Genomic DNA, 24,615 nt, shown 5'->3' with positions numbered 1-24,615 from the left:
TCAAGCCAGAACAAAAAGTTCTATCAACCAGTCTGAGGTTGACAGAGGTCTGAAAACTCATTGAATTCTTCCAGCAATACTAAGTTTCTTCTTTCTTAAAGACCTGGTAACTAACTAGTTTCTATACAGAAGAAGGCTGTCCTAAAAATTATAGTGGCTAAACCCTATGAATAAGTTAAGTAAATTATACTATAAAACTTTAATCCCCGGATCAGCTCAATGAGAGTACCGGAGCTCAAAACAAACAAACAAAAAATCAAAACCCCACGTTTCATTTTGTTAGCCACTTTACAGGACTTTATTGCAAAGAGAAGAAAAATATTCAACAACTACTACCTTGGACATTTCATATACCTACTTACAAATGAATTACAAATACAATTCAGGGTAGCACTTTATTTTATTGTTATTTTAAACACGTGCCTCTGGCATTTTTGGATACATCAGTTTTAAAAAGTTGTGTCCTTTATTTACGTATCTGAATTAATTGGCCTGTTGCTGAAAAAGGCTTTTTAAATTGAAAATTAAAATTTTAGTCAAAAATTCCAGTACTGTATGTAGTGGAATATAAAGTTACAGTTTAGGTTGGCCATTTCACTATTACAAAATAGTGAAAGTGAACCGTCACAAACACAGACAAATGGACAGACAGGCTCGTCAGAATGAAGCAGAATGTTTTCACTCCACCAGACTGTACTGTGTGCAGAACCAGGAACAGGACAGATGGGATAATCCATTGCCAAAGTCTTTTTTGTAAACTCAGGTTTACTCTCATCACTGTACAGCATTTAACTGAAGGTGACCCGGTGGCCGGGCTCTGGGATGAGTCACAGAGCCTTGCTCTCTCCGCGCTCTGGAGCGCGGCGCCTCGAGGCAGCCGTGCCAGCACTTCAGGATCCTCACCCTGCACAAACACAGTTAGCTCCATGCTCTGTGCAGCATTCCAAAAGAGAACTGCAATGCAGAGTGCCGCCCTCATTCAGTGGGACATGTAGTGTTATGTGAAGTGATAAAAATGAAAGTATACTTAAACACTGTTGCACATTCCCTAAGACAATAAGATGTACACAAATTAAACTAGAAAATTTGAACTAAGATTTTTCTCAACGTACATTCAGCTTGGCACAGTGCAGACTAAATTTAAGACATGAAAGACAAACTGTGTAATAAGCAGAGCTACACTTTAAGTAACATGTCATTTTTCAAGACGCCAAAATTGCACTCTAGTTGGTTTTTTTTTTTGGGAATCAGTTAGCAGAATTTGTAGAAGGGGGAAGAGCTGTACAGGCCAGGTACAATTTATACAATTTTCAAAAAATAATCCTACAGTCCCCAAAAGGAGAGATTATTGTCATGGAATGACTCCCTCTACACAATATCCAATCCTCCTCCTGCTGCATTTACTTTTCAGCAACTGTAAATGAAAAAAAAAAAATCAGAATTAAGACAAAAGGCAAAGTTATTTACATTTACAGTAGACCACATCACTATTTACATGGCCTTTAAGAGCCCAGTTCTTAAACCACTCAGATAAGTGCTAATAAAAATCCCACTTTAAAATAAGAAATCACACAACACACAAAGCATTTAAGCAATGCTGTCTGCTACCAACGATTTTACAGCACCACAAACTGCATGCAATTTTGACTGCAATAATGGAGCAAACATAAGAGCCAGAAACCATTTAGAGCCCAGCTCCATTTCCCATGACTGCTACTGCTATTCCTGGCTAGTGGCAACTCCTTGGTCATTCAAGGCAAAAGTTATTCAAGGCTAAAGTACTCATCAGTTCAACCTCTTATTTACTAAGAGATATTTCTGATCAGAACCAGATACCTTGACTAGTACTACAGCCCTGTTTTCTCTGAATTGGAGAGAAAGCTTGGAAAAGTCAGTCAGCTAATGAAAAGAAACAAATAGAAACAAGATTGACATAAGCTGTTCTGGAGCCCTTCAGAAGAGGAGCACGCAGATTTCAAGCACCCCACCCCATTTTAGATGTATTTCAAACTGAAGATGCAGATCATTAACTAAGGGAATGTCTACAAGATATTTATAGACACATTCAAAAGTGAAGATGACAACAGAGAATATAAAGTACAGCATTACTGTTAGGTGAACAACAGATCAACCAACTATAAAGCAGATATTAATAAAAAGAGAGATGATTCTGTAAAGCAACTTAAACATATTAAATACCAGGCAACATGTAATTACTTTGGAGATTAGAGATGTTTTAAAGTGTGTGCACATTTCATTTCCATTTCGGTAACTGCATTTTAGCTAGGCTAACATTTTAAGTTTACTGGACAAGGACGTGAATTCTTCTGTTAAATAATTCCAAATCACTGACACATGAAGCAGTGTGCAAACACAGTAAGAAAAGCAAATAAATAACATGTAAAAATCTGGTAAATTTTATTTCATCACTGAATGTTTTCCTGAAGAAAATCATATTTGAAAATAGACTAGCAAGCCAAAAGAATTTAAAATGTCCACTCTTTTCCCAAACAGTGGCTACTGTCTTTGACTGGTAATCATCTCCAATTGATTGTTTCCACATTTTGCTCTACTCCTGCAGACCACTATCAGAATTACCATTTCACAGCAAACACATTTAAGAAGAAAAGCAGCAGCATCTTTAGTCAGGTATACACTATACCATTCCACTGGCTACAAAATTCTCTAAAAAGGAGGAGCTAATCTGACTATTCAAGTGACTTTATGCCACAGAATGAACTGTAATAAACCTATCACAAAGTAGTTTGATCACATATTTTAAAAAATGCTACACGACAAACTCACACTTTGTCTTGCCGTCCCCCTCCGCGCAGCACGACTGGCTGGCTGTTCTGGGTGAACGCACCTCCACCGCGAATTGCACTTGGATGAGTTGGAGAAGCTGCTGGATGCTGGCCAGGGCGGATAGGCTTAGCTGCAAGACAAGAAATGTGACTTACAAATATACACACAACAATACCTTGGATTATTCAAATTTACTGATATCATTAGCCAAATGTAATAGTCACAACTGAATGCACTTTGCATAAGAAAACAAGTTTAGAGGATGGCATTCTGAGAACACAATAGATCAGTGTCAACTACAACAAACCCTGGAAAACAGACAAGGTTTTGCTTTTACTGCTCCCTGTTAAAGCTCACAAGCTTCTGATAAGGATTATCTTTACAAGAATTATTTGTGCCACCTAATGCATTACCTTCCATGAATCTTTTTTTTTTTTTTTGGCAATAAGAACTCCAGGAAGACACAACACTAAGACAGCTTCCTGAGAGTTATCAGTAAGGAATCATACTTGCTGTCCTTCCCACATCTACTTATTGATAAAGTCATTAGTTACTCTCCCTGCAGGTGGTTCTGTGTACCAATACTCCATAGATAACACTGCTTCATCAACCTACCACCACATAAAAATAAAACTTGCTCTATAGCCAAAGTAAAAATCCAGCACTTTCAACAGGTTGTTCATAAGCTGCATACACTTAATAAACTGTATTTTCAATCAGTTTTGCTCTTAGCTCCCAACAGAACACACATAATGTATGTGTAGGACTTAACAAAATTCTGTAATATTAAAGAGAAGCACTTAAAATTTCAGCAGGCAAAAAAGAATCTACAGGCAGCAGCTGCAGCAGAGAAACACTTCTCAATTACTGCCTTATAGGAAACTGATCTCCAGGAAGACATGACTAGACATTGTCATCTAGACATTTAATCACAAGAGGCTGTATACCTCAGGTGAGCTCACTAGAGAATTGTTTGTTTTCTTGGAGACCACTTGAGAGAAAATTAGACACAAAAAAAGCACCTGTCTGCAAGCTGCCACTTCATGTGACCAAAAAATTTAAACAATTTTGCAACAGCTCTTTGCAGACCTGCAGAACATGAGCAAAATTTAACTGCAACACTCATTTTAGTCACATTAACATTTAAGAGAAGTATATTGATGACTGAAGTCCTTCAGTTCTACAGCTGTAGTGCAACGTGCACAGTTAAGTTCTCCACAGGTCATACACCTTCTCCATCCTCAGCACTCGACAGAGTAATGGCAGGTGGAGGAGCAAAGGAATACGACTATTTTGCCTCCACCTTCCCTCCCATTTTTCTGTTATTTTCCCCTAGAGAGGGCCATGGATATTGTATGTTTTGGAACAAAGAACTGAAAAGGTAATTAAGGATCTTTGGATATTATGGGTTTCTGTCTGCTCCTCTGCCCCTTAATATCAGGTCAATTTTGTTGTTATTGTTGCTTAAGGTGATGGCTTAATCTTTCTTGTTTCCTTGAAATACTTCTTTAGTCTTAGAAATTGGAATGGAATTGGAATAATCTAAGAGATTAAGACTCACATGCAGTGTACTGATTCTTCCAGGAAATGTAACATATTCAGGCTAGAAATCTAGGTTGGTAAGCCCTTTCCAAAGCCAAATAAAATAAATAAAAATCCAAACAACCATGAAGTACCACCTCCACACACAGTCTGTTAACCAAAATATAACTCACAGTAGAAAACAGACCACATTGGCATGTGCAGTTTCAATGAGGGCTGAAAGACGCACATATACACAAAAACAAAACAAAACAAAAAGTAGGAGAGATGAAGCTTTAGGGGGCAGGGGATTCTTTACTCACCGATTTGTGCCGAATGTCCTCTTCTGGCCATGTTCTTGGATCTTACAGCTTCCTTTATACGATCTACTTCTTGCTGGTAGCGCTTGCGATCACGAGAAGCGTTCTCTTTGGCTTCCTTCAGCGCAGACTCCAGAGCTTTGACTCTTTCAGCTGTAGCTCTAAGTCGCTTCTCCAGTTTAGGAAGTTCGCAGCGCAGATCAGCATTATCACGTACCAGCTACAAAAACAGAATTGAGTATTTTCTTATGTCCCTTCATAGGGAGAGCTAACCAAATACCCTCCTCATACCTAAAGAGGCAAAGCAGTAGGCTTACCTATATTAACTTTGCTAAAGCTTTTAGTAAATCTGTGCAGGTCAGTGCCATTGAGACTGTCATTTGAAAAATCAGTCACTGTGGAAGAACCTGCTGTCCAACAGAGGGACCTCTTCCATCTGAGACAGGCAAACAGCCCTTGGATTCATATATGCAGTCTAAACACAAACTTGGATCCCGTTCTGTTTAAATGCAGCTATTTTGTTATACACCCACATGTACTTAAAACAGCTAACTAATTTATGTTACAAAACAACAGACTAAAGTTTTCCTGTATCAAGAAACACACTTAAGATGTAGAAGTATTCACTTATAAAGGTTATTTATGACCAATAGACAGTTGCTTCTGTAATAATGGATCTGGAGTAATTTCACTAAAATTTGAAATAAAGTCTCACTGTACCTGCTTGTGAACCTTTGTAAGCTGTTCAAGATTATTCTCAAGGAAGGAAATCTTCTGTTTCTGTGCAGCACTGCCTCCTGTATCATCTGAGTCGATCTCAGCACTCTGCAGAAACAAAGGCACATGGAGGGAGACAGGAGGCTGAGTACAAATCTGAACTTGCATATGAAGTTCAAACCATAAAAATTAAACCAAATAAACATCAGATCCTAATTTAATTCTAAACTGAAATTCATGCCGCATTCTCAGAAACAACAAGTTTAACTACAGCACCACATTACCTTTTTCACTCTAGTAGCCAGATCTTGAACAAACAGCTTCCGAAGATTGTGAAGAGTCTGAAGTTCTTTTGCCTGCAGTTAAAGACAAGAAATTAACAAAACAACTCAAACAAACTCTGAAAGAAAAAGAAAAAGACAAATATTGACATTTGCTTTGGAATATATTCCGACTATCTTACCACAGTCTCTTCCAAACCCTTTAAATCTTGCCTCGCTTGCTCCCGTCTGTCCTGCATAACCCTAAAAGAGAATAAATTGTTCCTGAAATACCCTAGAAAATTCAGAAATGCTCTTTTAGAGAACTAGAGTAATTAACACTCTATGGTACAAATGAAAAAAGTCCTTTGGTTGAAGTCTTAAATTAAAGATGTAACCAACAGATGACACTCAGAAATCTGTATGGCATGGGGGCGGCAGGACTGGGGGAGTTGCAAAAGGAAAAGAGGGATGTACTCTTAATATTGAATACAAACAAGTACATTCAGATGGATAAATTATAGAAGTTTCTAGAACAGTAAAAGACAAGACTCTCAGAGTCCACTCTGGAGTGAGTATTTGGGGAGATCTTATTCTACAAATGTTCTTAACTGTGACTAGCTGATATGATAAGTATCATGTGCCAGACTAAAAATTTTTTCTTTGTTTTCTTTAACACCTCACTTTCAACACATTGGCAAAACCAGCATCATAAACAACACTGTCAGTGTACAGGAACAGAACCTGATGATTATCAGTGTACAGAGCTGCTGTCTTGCCAGTTAATGTGAAAGCATCTTCTGCACAGGAAATGTTCTTGGTCAGAACTGTAAGTCAGTGCAGTTACCATGACAAAATAGTCACAAAATAGGCATTTCTCCTCACTTAGTCAGTTTCACTACTAGCTCACAGCTAAATGAGCAAACATTTGATCTAATAAAATATTCTAAATGATGTCACTATCCTATCCATTTTCCAGGTGTCTCTGGATAAACAGGTCCAGACATCCTCTACAACTTCAAATTGAAAAAATTAAAGTGAATAATCTGCATTGTTCCTGGTCTGTCATTTGCCATGCACATTTATGATATTCAGTGGAAAACAACTGGATTCAAAAAGTCTGGGGGAGGACACAGAATACAATTTTTAGAACTTTGCAAATCCTTTGAAGAGCAATGTTCCTATACAGCAGGTGCTTTAAAGTGGTCAGCTAGATGCAGCTGAGCCTACAAACTGAAATAGAAAGCAATAATGTGGAATGTATAGCAAATCTTACAAGAAAACCTATTGTAGTTAATGTAAGTTTTGTAATCATTGTGGCAGATAAATAAATCAAAATAAGATGGAATCACAAGACCAGAGTACTGTTAAAATTTTAGTCAGTTAAACAGGACAAACAAAAAAGTAAAAAAAAAAAAAAAAAAAAAAGCAAGCAAGCATTGCTTCTTGGTTACCAGCACAAATCAGTCTGATTACTTCAAATACCATGATAAAAACACCTGAAAACCGCTGTGTGTTTTAAACACAGACAAAAAGAACTTTTCAAAAAGTACTTTTAAGTATAATGTATTTTTAGCTTCTGAAAGATAAATTTGCATGCACCAGGAAGGGGTTATAACTGATACACTTAGAAAGATTTCCAGGAGATTAAGGTCAGATTTCTAGGAGCTGAGAACTCTTTCTGAGCTTGACTTGGATACTTATCTGCAAGCAGAATGTAATTCCATTTTTCCGCTAACTTTCGAGTCTCTAATTCACTAACATACTGTATTTAGTTAATCAATGAAGCATGCAACTGTTTAATTTTAAGAATAAACCAAAGAGAGCCACCTAACAAGTTAAATCACATAAGAACCATAAAAAGATTAAGAGAAAACAAGAACCAGAAAAAGAGTAAGGGGAATTGTTAGAAGACTCTTGCAGTCTCACAGAATACAATACTTAGCTGCAAATTGAAAATAGCATAATAACAAAAAACATTTATGGTCTTCATACCTTTCATAGTTTTGCTTCCTATTTTAAGTACTCATGCAGTGTAAAGGTTTTAAAAAAAGGTTCAAGAAGGCCTCTTCACAAGCATACTACAAAGTGAGAGGCACTGCATCATATTATGTCACTAGTTTATAGAGTAAGCCTCCCCACACTCATTTGTTTTATGCACCACTTTTATTATCACTCACGTAAGCTCGTGAAGTTTTCTGCTTTTCTCCTGATCAGTCGCTTTCAGCTTCTCATGCTCAACTCTCAGACGTTCCTGTTCAAGCATCATCTTCTGGTTTTGGCTGAACACAAAGTAAATATTTTATCAGCTGAAACTCTCAGCCCATTCAGTAACAAAATGGAAGTCAGAAGGACAGCTCTGGAGGAAACTCTCACCACTTCCTTCCAGTGTACTGTGCTTCTGTACTTGCCCAGTCCAGAGACATGTGGCACCACTAAAATAAAGACAAGCACTTACTCTTGAAGCTCAGTGATGAGCTTCTCCTTTGCATCAACTTCATCTCTCAGGCTACTGATTTGTTTCTGATGTGTCTCACGATGGCTCTGAATTTGCTGCTCCACAGCTTGCTATTAGAAAAAAACAGAACAATTTAAATGCTCCGAGTTACCACCAGGCTTCACTCCAGGGCATTTGGGTTGTTAGGGTTTTCTTCTTTTTTAGAGCAATGAAATTGCCTTACCTTGACTTCATTTGCAGTTTGAACTTTATTTAAGTGCTCTTTCTCCATCTCATGGACCTTTTCTAGAAGGGATAGTGAACAAAAAACAGAATTCAGCCAGATATCTACGCAATCACATGGATGATGGCATTGATTTCCCCTCTCTTGCCAACACCTTACAATTTGGAAAAAGTGCCCTCCCACCACAAAAATTAATTAAATTAGTAACATGTCTAATCCTATCAATAACAGTTCTTTCAAGCACCAAACATATTTTACAATGGATTAATTCTACATGTTCAGTAGCAAAAAGCCTTTCTGTAGCTCTACCTTTCAACCTAAACAGAACAATTCCCACTTTCTATTTATCACTATACTGTTAAAATGCTGGTGGTGGGTGGGGTGTAGGGAGGCAAGTCCTACCCTGTGCTCGGAGTTGAACTAATTCTTCATTAAGGGAATCCACAGATTCTTCCAGCTGCCTCTTTTTCTGTTCCACATTCTGAAGATATTCAGTCAGTGACTTGATCTTGGCTTCATGCTTGTGGAATGAAAAGATTAATTTGCTTTGGAACTAGGTACCATGGAATTACATCTGCATAAATGGTTCATACTTATTTTTTACACAACAAGTAACCTCATCTCAAAACAAAAATGGTGCCAGCTAGACTCTTAGAAGAACATGACCACTCAAGTAGATCTGTAATGTAGCCTTTAAGACAATGTCTTTATTCTGGGTTGGAATGAAATATATTTTTGGCTGAGAGAAGAGATGTTTTGAATGTTAAATACTAAGAGGCAAAAGAGGCCCACTGTATTTAGAAGATTGCCCTGAAATATGCATCTCCTGATTTTAAAAGAGATGATTATCTGTATGAAAAACAATATACAGAAATATTAAACTACGTATTTAGATTACAGTTTTCCAAAGTGTTAGAAGTCACATTACTTATCTTTTCTAACAATCACATTAAAATGGCCTTTCTCACATTAGAAATAAATTTAATCTGCTATACAAACCTCCTGGAATTTTATTCTGCTATTACCTCTCCCACTTCCAGCCTGGGGCATTAGCAGGCAGAGTGCCCACTAGCCACTGCTTTTATAAGACTTGTATTTGTAAAGAATCCTGTGATGGAGAACACACGGACTCCAGTTTTTAATACAAGTGCTACAAAAGCATTAGCAGGCTACAGATAAATTGCAGGAATTCTGACATCCTGCCATGCAGAATTACTTAGCATCCAATCTGAGGAGAGTACTAAGGAAACAGCTGAGTCCTATGGCTGTTCACTCACAGTGTGCTTTGTCAGGTGCCAAAAAAACCCTGCAACTTTTTTTTCCCCCTGAAAGGTTAATGAATTTAATTTATAAAGAACACTCTGCACTGTAGAGAAATATTTACCTGTGAGATCCGGAGCTGGCAGGCAGCCAACTCCTTTTCATTTTCTTCCATTTTCTTATTGCTTTCAGCTTGTGTGCCTTCTAACTGTTTGCAACGTTTCACCATTGTTTTCACTTCTGATTTCATTTTGCTAATGTACAGTCTTGCGACTGTGAATTCTTCATCTATCATGCCAGTTCCCTCAGGCTGCTGAAAAGGGTGGAACAGCACATTCAGAAAGCTCACATAACAAAAGTGAAGTAACAGTGCACTGGAGCATCTTAATGCCCAGGACACATCCCCAGCCTCAACTGATAACCACAGAACTTAATGGAAAAAAAACCACTTACATTTTGGTATTTAAGTTTTCTGATTGATTATTTAGAAGTTTGTACAAAGACAACGAATTGCTTGAAGAAGGAAATACCATTCACTATTGATTTCTAATACTGTTTATATTCTTGCCTTATCTTTTATTTCCTATCCTCATGATGTTTTTAATGTAAGTATCATCCCGATCATCACTGTAGGCGAGTATTAGATTTCCAAGACAATGCTGTTGATTATGACTACTTCATGCAGCAGTTTGATAACAGGAATGAGAACACTGCTTCAGAAAAAAATCATACCTGCTCTTCCCTTGGCTATGCATAATCAAATTCCATCTGGGACCTGATTAAGTCACAATACAAGCAATGGAGAAGCTTCTGTCCAAATTACTAATACAGATGAAGTTTCCTACCCAGTAATTTTTACCATACTAAGAAAATGCCCCCATCTATCCAAAATGCATGTGTTTAATACATGGCACTGAAGACAGCAGTGATTAACTCTTACCTTGACATCATTATTTCCTACTGCAATTCCAATCTCTGCAAGATCTTTTAGTAAGGAGGCCATCATTTCTGTTGCTCGTTTCTTCTGATGGTTGGTCATTTCCTTAAGTTTTTGAAGCTCTGCATCTATACTGGCTAAAGTGACCTAGAGTAAAAGAAGTTACCCTTGATTAAACAAAACACACTCTTGCTCTTGGAACTAGTGTCATACTATTTACAGAGAACCAGCATTTCTTCTGAAAGAACTAAAAACTACTGGGGACACAACCTTCAACTCACAAAATCTTAAAATTCTGCAGCAAAATTAGTGTTAACACTGTTAAACAGCATTTAAAGTTATATACAATTAAATATTGCAAGGAATCACATTTATAGAAAAAAGTAAATGGACAGCAAGTCCAACACTTTCCACCATATTTTGGTAAATTAAAACAATTTCACCCCTATCTGCAGGGCTCTTAACTCTTCCCTACTTGCAAATCAAAAAATGAGAATACTCTTCCAGTACTGACATTTCACAAGCACAACACTTATTCTTGAGCACGTTTTCAGCTGGTTTGAGCTGCTGTGGTTGTAGTGGCCGCAGCTCAGCAGCTCACATGCTCAAGACATGGCTGTTTGTTTTCCAGTTTTAAAAAAAGACCAGAAGTTTTACAGCAGGAAAGTTTCAGGCAGAGATGCCAAAGGATGGTTACTGCATGGGTTAGCAGTGCCAGACTGGGATGTCCTGATTTTATGACACCTCTGAACAGTTGCTTTCTTGCAGATTGAGTTATTCATGACACTCAGTGGATGTTAGTTATAATATCTAGAATCAGTACCTATAACTAAAAACTACATCAATAAAGCAAACAAAAAAAACCCCAAAAAACAAACCATACACTTCAGAATCATACACAGACAGCAAGCCTACTCCAACAGACTTTAAATGCTGCTCGTAAGACTCTTTCATCATTCTCTGACTTTCAGCCAATCTTCAAGTGATGCAAGTGACCAGTGAAGACTACTCAGTTCAGAATACTCAGAAGTTTAACGAGAAGGTTCATGATCTTGTGAACTTCAATTACACCATTAGTAAGATTTGACTTGGTAGAACACTAAGTGAAAATTGGAAGACAGCCACTAGAAGACTCAGACCCCCTTATTATCATCTTCAAGAACAGAGAAGAGTGAGACTTGTGCCATTAATATTGTCTGCAATGCTGCCAAACGTGCTGATCCTTTCCAGCACTTAGAATTTTAGGACAATAGATAGAGCATTAACTGCTTAAAACGGATTGGCTACCAAATAACTGGCTACCAAAACTGTCAGTTCAGAAACTTTGCAGGGATGTAAGGAGGTGCACAGTAGCTTGTGAGACTGATGCTGTATCTGTATTTTAACAAGGGTTATCTTGTGGAATACACCCCCAACTACTTCTTTCAGAAAGTAAACCAAACTGCTTATTTTTGAAGGCATCAAGGTAAGTTATATCACACTCCATACACACAGCAGGCAAATACATATTCCTTTCAGGAAAAACTGTAGCATGCTCACTGCAACTTCAAGATTGGAAAGAGAAGACACTTAAGTCAGGATTTCCCCAGAAAGACAAACAAAACCAGCATGTAATGAAAGTGTTAAGTTTTGACACCTCGGATATTTCTGAACACTCTTCAGGCAGTAAAATGCCACAGGCGCTAAGAAGACAAGCACTATCTAGGTCAATAATCACCATACATTTTTTCTTAAGTTTACAGGTTTTAGATAACCATTCCCTGCAAAAACTAAGTTTTAGACTTAGGATCTCATTTTCCCTTGTGAAACACTTTCAAATGACTAAGAAATACAGGTAAGGCAAGAAAGTCACACTGAAGATTGTCAGTCATTTCTTATCCTAATTTCATACCGATTTTTGATTGAGTTCATCACTAAGCAGTTCATATTCCTTTGCCTTATCTTCTACTTCCTGAGACTTCTGATCATAGTTGACAGCTAATTCTTCAAGGGCTTGTAGCACCTCTTTCACTTCCTCTTTGGAAGCATCATTTTCAGCCTGAAGGCGATTCAGCTCTGCTTGCAGGTTGTCTTGGTCCCGTCTGGTTGATGCCAGAAGCTGCAACATTGACAAGAGATTTAATAAAAATACAACAATAAATAATCATTAAGAAAATTCCACACATATCTTGAATTTTATTAATTTTATTAATGTTTTTAGCTTATATCTACATTCCTAGTGACTAGCTTCATGCAATAAGGATACCAAAACCAGAATATAATGAACAACTAAATTCACCATCTCTATTCACAGTTCTTCACATTTTAAAATATCCTAAAAATAGAAGTGATTACACATAGGAGTAGCAACTAGAAATGCACACAGAATATTGCAAGTTCTCAAAAAAGCCACTGAACACTACTCGTGAGTCCAAAATTATCAATAATCTAGGGACTAAACTTCCAGCACTTTAACACTGTTAGGTGCTGAAGAATAATGAGACAAAGGGTAAAATTACTAAAAAATTTAGATTTTAAAATTTAAATTAGATTCAACAGTAGCTGCAACTTCCCTAGTCATTGACCCATTTCCTTCTGAATATGCACACAAAGATTACTTTTTTAACATTTCTGCTATAGAGAAATAATTTTTCTAATATTTTGGCTAAATGAAATTTTCATTACTATTAGGAATTTTCCCTCATTAATTTACATCCCTGGCAACATGTGAATACAAATAATTTGAATATTCTAGCAAGTATGGTGTCAATTAACACATAGATACTTCCTTTTTCATTATGGGACAATACATTTCCCTCCTCTCCCTTCTTTCTCTGTACAGCAACTGACCAGAAGTAAACCTTAAAACAGATTTATTACATTCAGTCAAGTTACCTTCAGTTCTGACAACCTGCTAACTCTGCATATGGAAGACAACTGGGGCTGTCTTTGCATAAAATATTTCAATTCTTTCAATCTTCATGGATACTTAAGATTCAAGTAAAGCTGGTTTAAGTTTGGCCATCAGCACAGTGTGGGTGGGAAGAATGAACAGTCAGAGCATTTAGATAAAGCATAGAAGAGAACTACTGTGCAGCAGTAAGCTGTCATTCTACTCCTTGGACAGAAACTGTGACCTATTCCAAATAGCACCAACTTCTTCAATGGAAAGACAATGAAAATAAAATATAGATGCAAGAGCAAAACTCACCTCTTCCTGATCCAACATTTGTGTCTTCAGTTTTTCTACTAGTTGACTCTGCTGATTAATTTCTTCATCCTGCATTTGAAATAAGACTGTGTTCATTAAACTGACAAATACCACTGAGGAAAAAATCATCTACAAGAGAGCAGACATTAGGTGCCTAACTTTTCTCTATTCCAAGATAATTACACAACAAAGCAATAAAAGTAAAAAACAATTGTTTTCACTGGTTGATTCATTAGGCTCTTAACCTGGCATTTATGTGTAATACATCATGATTCAGAGACAAAAGTCTTATACTTGTGTTTTTGCAAGTCTTGTCCAAGTTGTTCTAACTTCAAAGGAATAATTAATTGTTAATTAAAATATTTTTTCTATTCAAATACAGTACTACTACTTAAATTTTATTTTATTTATTTCAAATAAAATATCCAAAATGTGAAAAGAAAAAAAAATTGTCTTAAAATTACTCATTTTCCCACATCCACTGTTTTTCAAGTAACAAACTATACTCCCTTAGCACCAGATAAGGCAACTTTGATTTCTCTTAATCAGAATTAAGAGGAAGCACTCTCAGCAAATACTTAAACAAGCTGAGCTAACAAATGAATATTGGCAAATTAAACACAGAATGACAGAATAAGCTGAGTTGGAAGGGACCCATCAGGATCATCATGCCCAACTCTCAGCCCTGTGCAGGACACCCTGAGAATCACACCCTGTGCCCAAGAGCATTGTCCAAAGGCTTCTGGAACTCTGTCAGGTTTGGTGCTGTGACCACTTCCCTGGAGAGCCTGCTCCAGTGCTCAGCCTCCCTCTGGATGAAGGACCTTCTCTAATATCCAACCTAAACCTTCCCTGACACAACTTCAGGCCATTCCCTTGGGTCACAAGAGTGAAAAGATCTGTAGCTGCCCCTTGGCTTCTCCTCCTGAGAACGCTGAAGACATATCACACAATAATATAGTTCAAGACATATTTTCAAGAGATCTTACATTAAGCAAGAATGGCATACCTTGTCATCCAGTTGTTTGTAAAGTTTGGCAATTTCTTCCTCACATTTCCTTCTCTCAGCATCAGTGAAATTGCCAGTTACTCCAATTGTGGTAGCTGGTTTATCATTAATAACACTAATATCCTTGTCCACTGCAAAAGCTTCTAAGTTGGCCTTCTCCTTGTCAAACTGTTCATCAACTGGTACCGTCTCCCCTTAAAAGTAAACTTTATTTTAGTACAGTTAGCCATGACATATTTCCCACAAAATTATCCTTGAGAAGTATTACATATTTCCTACTAACAGTTTTACACAGTTAATAAGCAATTGAATTCAGCTGATTACGTGGTACAAAAAAAAAAAAGACCACTAGATCATCCAAACTACTTCCTGCTTACCACAAAGCGTAGCAGAGTAACTGGCTGAAATAGGATGAGCTCCAAATTACACATCAAACCTTATCTTCTAGAAAGTCACCTAACTGTCCCAGAAGACATAAAACTCTCTCCCTCCCTTGGCACTGTTTTATTAGGTAGCCACATTTACTTTTACATTGCTCTGCTTCTAATTTAAATATTTTCAGTTACATTTTTATCCTTTTATGTTCATAAAGATTTTTCTGATGAGAACACTTCACAGAGAAGAAAACAGAACACGTCAAGGCACCTCTCTGGTAAATTTAACTAAATTCCTTAGTGCTTTATTCAAAACATTTTATGCAGTCCTTGGAAGGTATAGGCTCTGACACTCCAGTATCTCATGTTAAGTATAGCTCTTTCAGAATACTGACATTTCAGGTGTGGCCTCATACCAGCTTTATGAAACAATAAAAAACCCCAACAAAAACAAAAAACACAAACAAAACAAACAAACAAACAAAAAACAAACAAAAAAACCCCCCTACATCCGACCAAACCTATTTCAGCAAACCCATTTTTTTCAGATTTGTGTCAGGATGTGGTGCAGTTGTCAGATTGCAAAATCGTCTTCTACAGCTGCTAAACTCCAAAGTATATCTGTATGACCTATGTTCTCCTTTTCTGAATTTATGACTTCACTATTAACTTACATTTTGCCAGCAACTTGAACTGATAAGAAGTTAATCATTCAGGAAGAATTAACAGGCATATATTTGGTATTGTCAGCAACTTTGGGATTTGGGTGGGCTTTTTGCCTATTTACACGTTTGAGTAATAAATGAGGGCAAGATCTTGTGATGTTGTTTTGAATCAGAAAACCAAAACAGAGGAAACATTTTACTTAGTTTCTGCACTTACAAATAATATGCTTTTTGTCCCCCAAAATAAATGTAAGTAAATTTAATCCTGCTAGAAAACCAAGTATTGAACAATCTAACAGGAATACACTTTCAGACATTTTTGTCATAACATGATTATTAGAAGTTATTTCAGTTGCAATAAAGTGAAAAATATCATGCTCCAAAACTGCCTCACTATTACAGCTTTAGCATGCTTATTTCTGCCTTGCATAGTGCTCTTAGCTATTTCTGGTGGCCTGAAGACTAACTCAGTGTGTGTTGTCTTGCCTAAAGTTTGCAGAGTAATAATAAAATTGCTTCTCACCGTTCCTCCACCTGTTGAGCTCATTTTCCAGCCACTGTATGGTGTTACGCAGAGTCTTGTTTTTCTCTTTTTCCTTCTCATACTTTTTCTTCCACTGTTCTGCAGTGAGCTCCACATTGACACAGACTGTGTTCTTAATAGTCTTTGCTCTACACAGAGAAAGCAAAAAGCTCTGAAACTTCATTTTAAAGAAAGGAATTAAAGGTTACTAAATAAACATGTTCACATATCACTAGTGAAAACAAACATTCCCATCTCTTCCAAAACCTTATTTCTATTCCCCATCAAGTTACTATTCTTTTAATTGGATTAATAAAATTGTTGAAAGACAGAACACAACTTTTGGAATGCACAGAAGTCTCAAGCTGATTTGAGTTGGAAAAAATAAGCTGCATACCTTCATCTGAAAGAACTGAGGTCAGGACAGTTGTACACAGTTTTGAACAAATGATAGTATCCCACATCTAGCAAACACTGTCCAATGGAGAGGACACTTCAAGCATGCAAACCATCTGGCTTATCTAAGAAACAGCTCATTTCAACCAAAAGCCAATTTCAACCAAAAGCTTATCTAAGAAACAACTCATTTCAACCAAAAGCCCAGTCACTAGATCTCCACTAACCAAGAAGGTGTTACAAGCTACTTAGGTAATGGCAGATGTGAGTCTCTACATTCAGGTGAATTCCATTAAAATTAGTTTTGGAGACAAAACTACAGGCACTGATAACATATTCATGAAGCAATGTATGGTTTTCACTATAGTGCCATACCTCACTTATCTCAGTAGTTTTCCTGTTTGGTCTTCTACTACTGAATATCCCACTCCAAAATTCAGAACAGGAAAGAAGCTTAACAGAAGTTAAACATCTCCCTTGCCCTGCATTGACTGCTATAAGTACTCTTCTGCAAAATCTTAGGGAGACATTACTACTAAAAGAGATATGATTTTCTACTCTATTATATGAGTATTACATAGCCTCTAGTTACTACAGCTGGGGGCTTCAGCATAAATTTGACATCCCCAGGAAGTTGAATTATTAAACTGGACTAACTGTAGTGGCTGAGACAGGAGTGCACTCTGATAACTCCTGAAAACATCAGGAGGACAAGGCAGTGAAACTACGTAGCTGCAGCTGGAAGACACTTTCCAGTAGCTCATTCACTAAATAAAAGGAAAAGACTTTCTACCTTCTAAAAGGAAACCCAAACCCTCCACTGCTGCAGAATGCAGTCATTACTCCACACTCACTAACTATCCACATTCTGCTGGATTTCTAATCTGGTCTATTTTCCATAGTACAAAACTTCTCAGAGAACACCAGTAGGAAACTATCCTGCTGGACTGAAGTGGCAGAGGTACAGTAACATCAAAGACCAGATGGACTAGCAAAACACTGACTGGTTTTGTAAGGTGCTCCAATAATGGTGTGATTCAATTTAGTGGCCAGGAACTGGAGTATAACAAAACAGCAACAATAATACAATGGTAAAGAAAACTACTTAACTAAAGTACTTAATTAGAGATGAGTATGGATAAATTCAGTTAAAAATGACACAGGAATTCACAAGTATCATTTCCAAGTTTACTGGAGTGTTAGATACAGACCAGAGAACAGGCTCTCCTGGCCCTCAACTTACCAGGGGAGAGCTCCTTCCTACCTATTTTAGGGAGGGCAGGGGACAGGGAAATACTTATAGCCCTTCAAGATCATATATTAAACCACAATTTGATCCAAATGATATGGTTCTCCTGAAAATACAGTCTTCAGGATCCTGGCTGGTTTAAGGATTTACATATATTATGAGACAAGACAGATCACAACACTTAGGCACATATACACTCAAGAATTACAGAAAGAAAGTAAACATTCTAATTAATTTGGTTTAGGAATCTTAACAGAGCAACTTATTTCTCATTCTGCATTTATTCCTGTTAAGTCATGTACTCACCTTTGGCCGAACAGAAGAGTAGACTTCGTTTCAGATTCATTGTAAGAAGATGGAGAACAGCAAATAACAATAGTGGTTCTGCAATTACCCCCTAGTGAATCTTGAAGGATTCTGGTCATTTTGCTATCACGATATGGAACATATGTCTACCAAGGAAGAGGTTAAATGATCAGTCATGGGTTTTCAGACACATTTAATTTGCTGAAATATGAACTACACTTTTGCTAGGTATGACCTCATTAGAAAGACATTAAATTTTACTTTAATTCTCTAACCTTAAGACTGAAGATGCATGAGCTGACAAAATTGTATTTCTATGTCTGGTAACCTTTAGAGCACAAGGAAACTTTCAGTGTGATGCTCAGGTCCCTCAGCATTAAATGTAACTTACTAATCCTTACTGTCAATACAGTACAAGAGCAATGGGCTCCTGCAATGCAGTGGCTCATATCACTGAGAGTGGTAAGAATTTCTGCACAGTATGTTCAGAGATGCAAACTTTTAACCTTTAAGTAAAAAAAGACAAAAGAGAACACTTACACTGCTTTCAGCCAGGGCTGAGATGACATTTCCAAGAGCAGACAAAGACTTGTTGATGTTCTTGGCCTCATCCAGAACAGCACCTTCTGCTCCAGTTTTACTAACCTATACAATATTGCAGGAGATAAGGGAGATGCTGAGGGAATGCATCTTCAAAAAAGATCTTCAAAATTTAAGAGAAAACTTATCTAATTTCCCCACTTATAAGTCAGTCTCCCTGACTTTATGAGGTACCATAAGCCAACTCCTAGTCAGACTTTCCCCAATTCACTATCAATTTCTTATTCAAAACTCAGTGTCTGAAGACATTTGTCATGTTTTTAACTGAAGTGAATGTTCTACCTGCAAAGTACACTTTTTTGTAGCAGATAGATGTATAATTGATAACTTCTATCAAACTAACACTTTCAAAAGTTTTTTTAAAGTCTGTAAAAAAGATTAATTCCTTAAAAGTAAATAAGCATTATGAACAGTCTGTCCAGAGATCATCCTTAAAATCAAACTACCTCTCCCCTTTAAAAACCCAAACAAAACAAACCATAAAACCCAAACCACATTCCACTACCAGCCATGGAAAATACAGCAGAAAATCTTCACAAGCATAAATCTGTGAGAACAGATTTTAGAGGCATAATCTGACCTACATGTGTGCTCTAGGAACTTAAGTTGGTAGCAGAAACATGAAAAAAATCCGACCTGATGCCATTCTGCCTACCTTGCATCTTTTCCCTCCAGGGCTGAATTTGACTTACAGTTCCATAACCCTCCCATTACTATTTCCACCAAGCTGACTGGTGGAATGACTACAATGAAAGAATTCTATTTTCCTGTGTATAAACTGATACAAGGCATTAGAAAACTCCATGTATTTCAAATGGACTGAGGAAATGCTCTAAAGTAAAATTTGAAACAAACACTGAAAAGAACTATAGAGAAAGGAGACCTGCAACCCAGCCCTCTTCTTTAAAGGAACAAGACTCTAACTAAAGGAACACATTTCAGAATAAATATAGGATCAGAGACAACAATAAGGTCACAGAACAATGATGTAAGGAAACACAACAGCAAGCAGAAACATCTGAAAAAACTGGAGGCAAAGACAGGGATAAACCCAGAAGCAAAGATGAAAAGAATGTCAGAAATCCAGCTTTTAGAAGACTAATTACAGTATATATTTCCTTCCCTGCTTTAAGCTACTGATAGAGGAAAGCAAACATTACCAATGCTAATCAGATTTTCAAATTAAGAAACTTGGTATCACTACATAAGAAAATCCAGATATTCCACAGCCATAAAACTTTATTCCTGTACCTGGCTAACCCACACATCTGTAACACTTTTTTTTTCTCAGATACTGAAACTGAACTTTACTCTCTTTCCACACCCTAGTCCAGATTTACAAACCCTCCCTTGCAGAAATGTCAATCTGCTTAAAGTGTTTAACAGCCAAGTCAGCCTAGGATTCAGAAATCATATTTCAACATCAAAATTAACACACCTCAGAGATGACAACTGAGCCATCAGTATTACACTAAAGGTAAAATGTAAAATACTTGACTGTAAAGAAATTACACTAATGTAAAATACTTGACTGTAAAGAAAAAATACAGTTTCAGAGCAGAAAGAGAAACTTATAATTACCTTCTCACTACCTGCCAAGTCCACAAGGTAAAGTTTTCCACTTAGTTTCTGTTCTGTTTGAGTATTCTCTTGTTTTACATTAATAAGAAAAATACTATGACTTCGGGAGCTGTGTTCATTCATATCTGTAATTCAAAATAAACACATCAAAAAGATTTGTACAACCAGTCTCACTTAAAACAACACCTTCCCACAGTGCAGCAAGAGATCCAAAGCTAATGAAGCTGTATAGTGTAATCTCCCAATGACAGCAGATCTAGAGGCAGAAAAACCAATGGTATCATCTAATTGGGTAAGAAAGATCCAGTTTTCCCTTGGGCTCCTATTAATATCACGTAAATTCACTCATCAGGTTTGCTAGCTTGTCACCATGGATTTCACACATTAATTTACTTTATTAGAACAGAAAGTATATGTAGGCCTTGATAGGAGAGTCTTTTGTAGACTTCCAGTGTACCCCATTTTATCCTTCTCTGAAAATTTTAACTGGCCACAGCCTTTCATTCCTGTCTTGTACTGCCCCCTCTGCTGTGAAACATTAAGAGAAAATAAGACTTGTTGAATTTAAAGTATTATTTTAATCCAGTAACAAAATTTAATCTGAATGAGAACATCTGGCCATTTTTTCTTCCTTTTAAGTATAAATCTCTCACAGTTCTAAAAGTACCATCTTACTGATATAAAAGAAGCACAGAACACAAAATAATATTCCATCCAATTTTCTTAGTGCAGTCCCCACTTGAACCTTTTTACTTATGAGCAATGAAGCAAAGCCACAAGAGTGAAACATTCCTTAAAAGGTACATAATATTTTTATTTTTGATCCTTAACCTAAGAAATGAGAAGAAAACACTTATATTTTCTTAATGACTGTATAATCTCTCTTCCTGAATAAAGAGCTAAACACAGGAAGATTGTGAAACATCCTCAAATTGGCTCTGAGACTTCTGACAGTCACCTCAGCTGCTAAGAGATCAAGTCTTACTTCGCATGCACCTACCTCTTTCCCTTGTCTTCTCTAACCCTTCTGTCATTTCCAAATCCTGCTTTTTGTGGAATTTGGAGACCTATGGCATGGCTCCTTGCAACTCAGTTTCATGCTGCACCCAAAAATCTTGGGATGCTGTTTAAATCTGCAGCAGGTCTGAATTCTGATCAGCTGCTCTTAGAATATGCAACAGAATGATCAAACTGTGGACAAGCCACACTTAAGAGATTTCTAGGTTAATTGAAACAAATTCCACAAACTGGGATTTTGCACTATTCCTAAAGCAGAACTACACCTTTTTCTCCAGTGATGCATAGCTCCTCACTGACGACTTACTCTCTCTTTTCAATCCCAGTCTAAGCAACATGATCTAACCAGAAATGAACTGAAAATACTTGTTTCTGAAAAACATACTGAAACTGCTTATACCAGACCCTTTCAAACACCTGAATTATTTAGCTCACTATCTGTGCCTCCCCTACTTTTTAAGGCATACCAGAAGCAAATAGATAAATCACTGAAAGGAAACAGAAGCTGATACTTACTTGTAACTGCTACGTGTCGATTTGATTTTCCTTCATCTATAGTATCCATAACTTCTTCTGGACTACATACAAAACGTTCTGTGCAACCCTTTGGGAAAAAAAAAAACGGGGGGTTGTGAAAAATAACACCACATGCACCAGTAAATGGTGCACATTAGAGGCGTGCAAGATGAAAATACATCAGACTGATGCTCACCTTTACATAGGGAACTCTATTTTTGTCCTCATGAACAGAAAGATTGGTCTTTGAAACTGGAAGAGAAAACATCCCAAAGCTAAGGCAAAAGTGAATGAAAGCACTGTGCACAATGCATGCCCGAGTCATCAGTGTCACCTCTCAGCAACACCTGACAAAACCTTAACATGTAAGAAAGCACCACCACTGCAGCTTTAGTAATACCATACAGATGAGCTCCATGCTTTCCCATTATGATGTACCTTTATCATGCAAAGTTATTAGCATAATGAATACCCAATAACATAAGGGGCTTTTTAATATGTCCCTTCAGAATAATTTATTTTTTATGTTCAATACAAATAAAAGTCTTACCATCCAAAAGGTCCCTTATTTTATCCAAGTATATTTCAAAATATGACACCTAGAAGTAAGAAGAAGAAAAAAGATACATCAGAAGGCAAAAATGCTTTGCTTCTTGATCACAAGGATTCAGCATGATTACTACGACCTCCCACATAACACTACATCCAGCTCAAGTTCTTAAGGCTGAATTAAAATGTATCTTTTAGGAGAAACTGTTTTGATCAGAAGTTTCAATCACTATCAGCACTGTCACAGGTTATCAGCATAGTTTCCATCTATGTTTAATGGAACAAAATGAAAGCTTTAACATAATTCTTTAGGAAAAATCAGTTGCTTCAGTAATAACTCAGGTTATCAGGTTTCCAAGTTACAGGCATTTGAAACAGATATAAAATATCCATTGACACACAGACTACCTTTGAGTTGTAACACAGATTAAAGTAAAAATGAAGAAAAAGTTACCTTAATATGAAACTCAAGATTCTCATCCATGGAGTAAATATAATTAAAAATATCTTGCACTATTCTTGGAATAATGCCCATTCCATCTGGGTCATGAAGCTTCCCCTGAAAAGAAAAAGACAGAATGTCACAAAAAATTCATACTCAATCCAGCATTACAAACAGTACCCAAACACAAAACATCTGGTTCAGTTTAACAGACAAAATGCAGACATGTATGATGCACTTAATCCATGAAGCAAAGCAAGCCCCACAGTTCCCCAAAAGTGAAAAGAACTCTCCCAAACTACAAGTGAAACTATGCTATTGATATTATTCCTGTGTTTCTCATCCTCCTACTGAGCATGAAAAAACCCCCACACTAATTGCCATTCTCAGTCCTAAAAAAAAGGGGGTATCAAAATGTTGCAAGCAGAGAACAAGCTGACATCTTATTTCTACAAAGCAGACTATCGTGACAAAAAGACATGACAGTGACAGTAAGAGAAAATTATTTTAACATTTCTTACTTCCATAGTGTGTGTCTTTCCAGATGATGTTTGCCCATAAGCAAATATTGTACCATTGTATCCCTCAAGTACATCTAAAGGGAAAGAGTATTTTATTAGTGTTAATTTCCTTCTTCTAAAGATGAGTTGAATTAAATAAAATGCAAGCAAGTCCTAAAATGCCCAGCAAGTTAAATCACTCAATGTCTGGGAACCTTGTGCAAGAGTTAGGGGGAGGGAGGGTGTTCCTCCCTACATTTTTTAATGCATTTTGCCATTACTGACATGCCTTAGAAGTTGGCTGATTAGAAGTGCCTGTTTCTTCAACCAGAAAAATCAGGACTTCACATTTAGGAACAAAAAGGAAATCGATACAATTGCCAGGCTGAACAGATGGTCTTTGATATCTCAGAAAAAACCAAACAGGAGAACACCATCATATTTTCTGCCTTCAGGAAAGTTTAATTGTCCAATTGTGAAGAAAATGGGTAACGCTCTTAAGTGTCAAGCATGCTACTCTTAGGCCATAAGCTTCTATTTCAAATTATGAATGAACCAAGCAAAGTTTTAAACTGAGGGGTGAGGGGCTGGTGGGTTGGCTGGTTTATGTGCAATTACTCTAGAATCACATCCTGCAAGCAAACTTCTATTTTCCAAAAACAAGCACGAGGAGGTACTCCAAATGGGGAGGTCTTTGCCACTCCACCACACCCATAAACCCACCTGTCTCACCACTAGAGCTCTTTTCTACTTGATGCAGCACAGTTGAGAAATGCCACACAGAGCTCAGTCTTACACTGAGAAAAGGGGCAGCATTACAATTCTTAGCTAAATTCAGTTTTCAAGGAGCAACCTTCTGATCTCAGCCTGATTATTATTTAACTCATTCAAGGGTTAAATACTTGCAGTAGCATGAATTTCCCACACAATTTACTTCTCTAATGATGAAAAACACAGTATGTTTACCCAATATTTTGTTGATATTAACTAACAGTTGGTTTTTCAGGGACTTCTGACAAGGCTTTGTAAAGCTGTTTTGAAAGTTGGGTCAATTAGAATTTATTGATGCCCTCAAGAAATCACTCAATTTTGTTTTCAGGGAACTAGCCAATTGTTTACTACAAAAACTTACTGTGGTATATCCTTCTTTGTGACAAGACTTGATTTTCTGAAGGTACTAGGCTAAATCTGAGCATT

At 37.0% G+C, this 24,615-nt stretch overlaps 1 protein-coding gene across 2 annotated transcripts in view; it reads right to left on the bottom strand.

Moving 5' to 3' along the window:
* Positions 1-1,097: 1,097 nt before the first annotated feature.
* The window catches only part of KIF5B (kinesin family member 5B), a 31,622-nt gene continuing 8,104 nt past the window's right edge, over positions 1,098-24,615 (bottom strand). The window contains exons 3-26 of one of the 2 annotated variants that reach the window (XM_064400068.1): positions 23,440-23,513; positions 22,931-23,035; positions 22,478-22,526; positions 22,124-22,179; positions 21,928-22,015; positions 20,395-20,519; positions 18,754-18,858; positions 18,214-18,359; positions 16,263-16,411; positions 14,701-14,894; positions 13,692-13,760; positions 12,393-12,599; positions 10,505-10,648; positions 9,689-9,877; positions 8,707-8,824; positions 8,305-8,366; positions 8,082-8,191; positions 7,804-7,905; positions 5,827-5,887; positions 5,648-5,719; positions 5,367-5,471; positions 4,650-4,866; positions 2,806-2,935; positions 1,098-1,414 (exon numbers count right to left, since the gene is read on the bottom strand). In XM_064400068.1, coding sequence (XP_064256138.1) covers positions 1,408-1,414; positions 2,806-2,935; positions 4,650-4,866; positions 5,367-5,471; positions 5,648-5,719; positions 5,827-5,887; positions 7,804-7,905; positions 8,082-8,191; positions 8,305-8,366; positions 8,707-8,824; positions 9,689-9,877; positions 10,505-10,648; positions 12,393-12,599; positions 13,692-13,760; positions 14,701-14,894; positions 16,263-16,411; positions 18,214-18,359; positions 18,754-18,858; positions 20,395-20,519; positions 21,928-22,015; positions 22,124-22,179; positions 22,478-22,526; positions 22,931-23,035; positions 23,440-23,513 — 2,684 coding nt within the window. In that variant the 3' untranslated portion in view covers positions 1,098-1,407. The remainder of the gene's footprint in view (positions 1,415-2,805; positions 2,936-4,649; positions 4,867-5,366; positions 5,472-5,647; positions 5,720-5,826; positions 5,888-7,803; positions 7,906-8,081; positions 8,192-8,304; positions 8,367-8,706; positions 8,825-9,688; positions 9,878-10,504; positions 10,649-12,392; positions 12,600-13,691; positions 13,761-14,700; positions 14,895-16,262; positions 16,412-18,213; positions 18,360-18,753; positions 18,859-20,394; positions 20,520-21,927; positions 22,016-22,123; positions 22,180-22,477; positions 22,527-22,930; positions 23,036-23,439; positions 23,514-24,615) is intronic. The other variant, XM_064400121.1, reaches the window with a different exon arrangement.

This window comes from Passer domesticus, chromosome 1 (assembly GCF_036417665.1).
Source record: "Passer domesticus isolate bPasDom1 chromosome 1, bPasDom1.hap1, whole genome shotgun sequence".
NCBI lineage: Eukaryota > Metazoa > Chordata > Aves > Passeriformes > Passeridae > Passer > Passer domesticus.
This window is presented reverse-complemented; position numbering and strand designations above follow the sequence as displayed.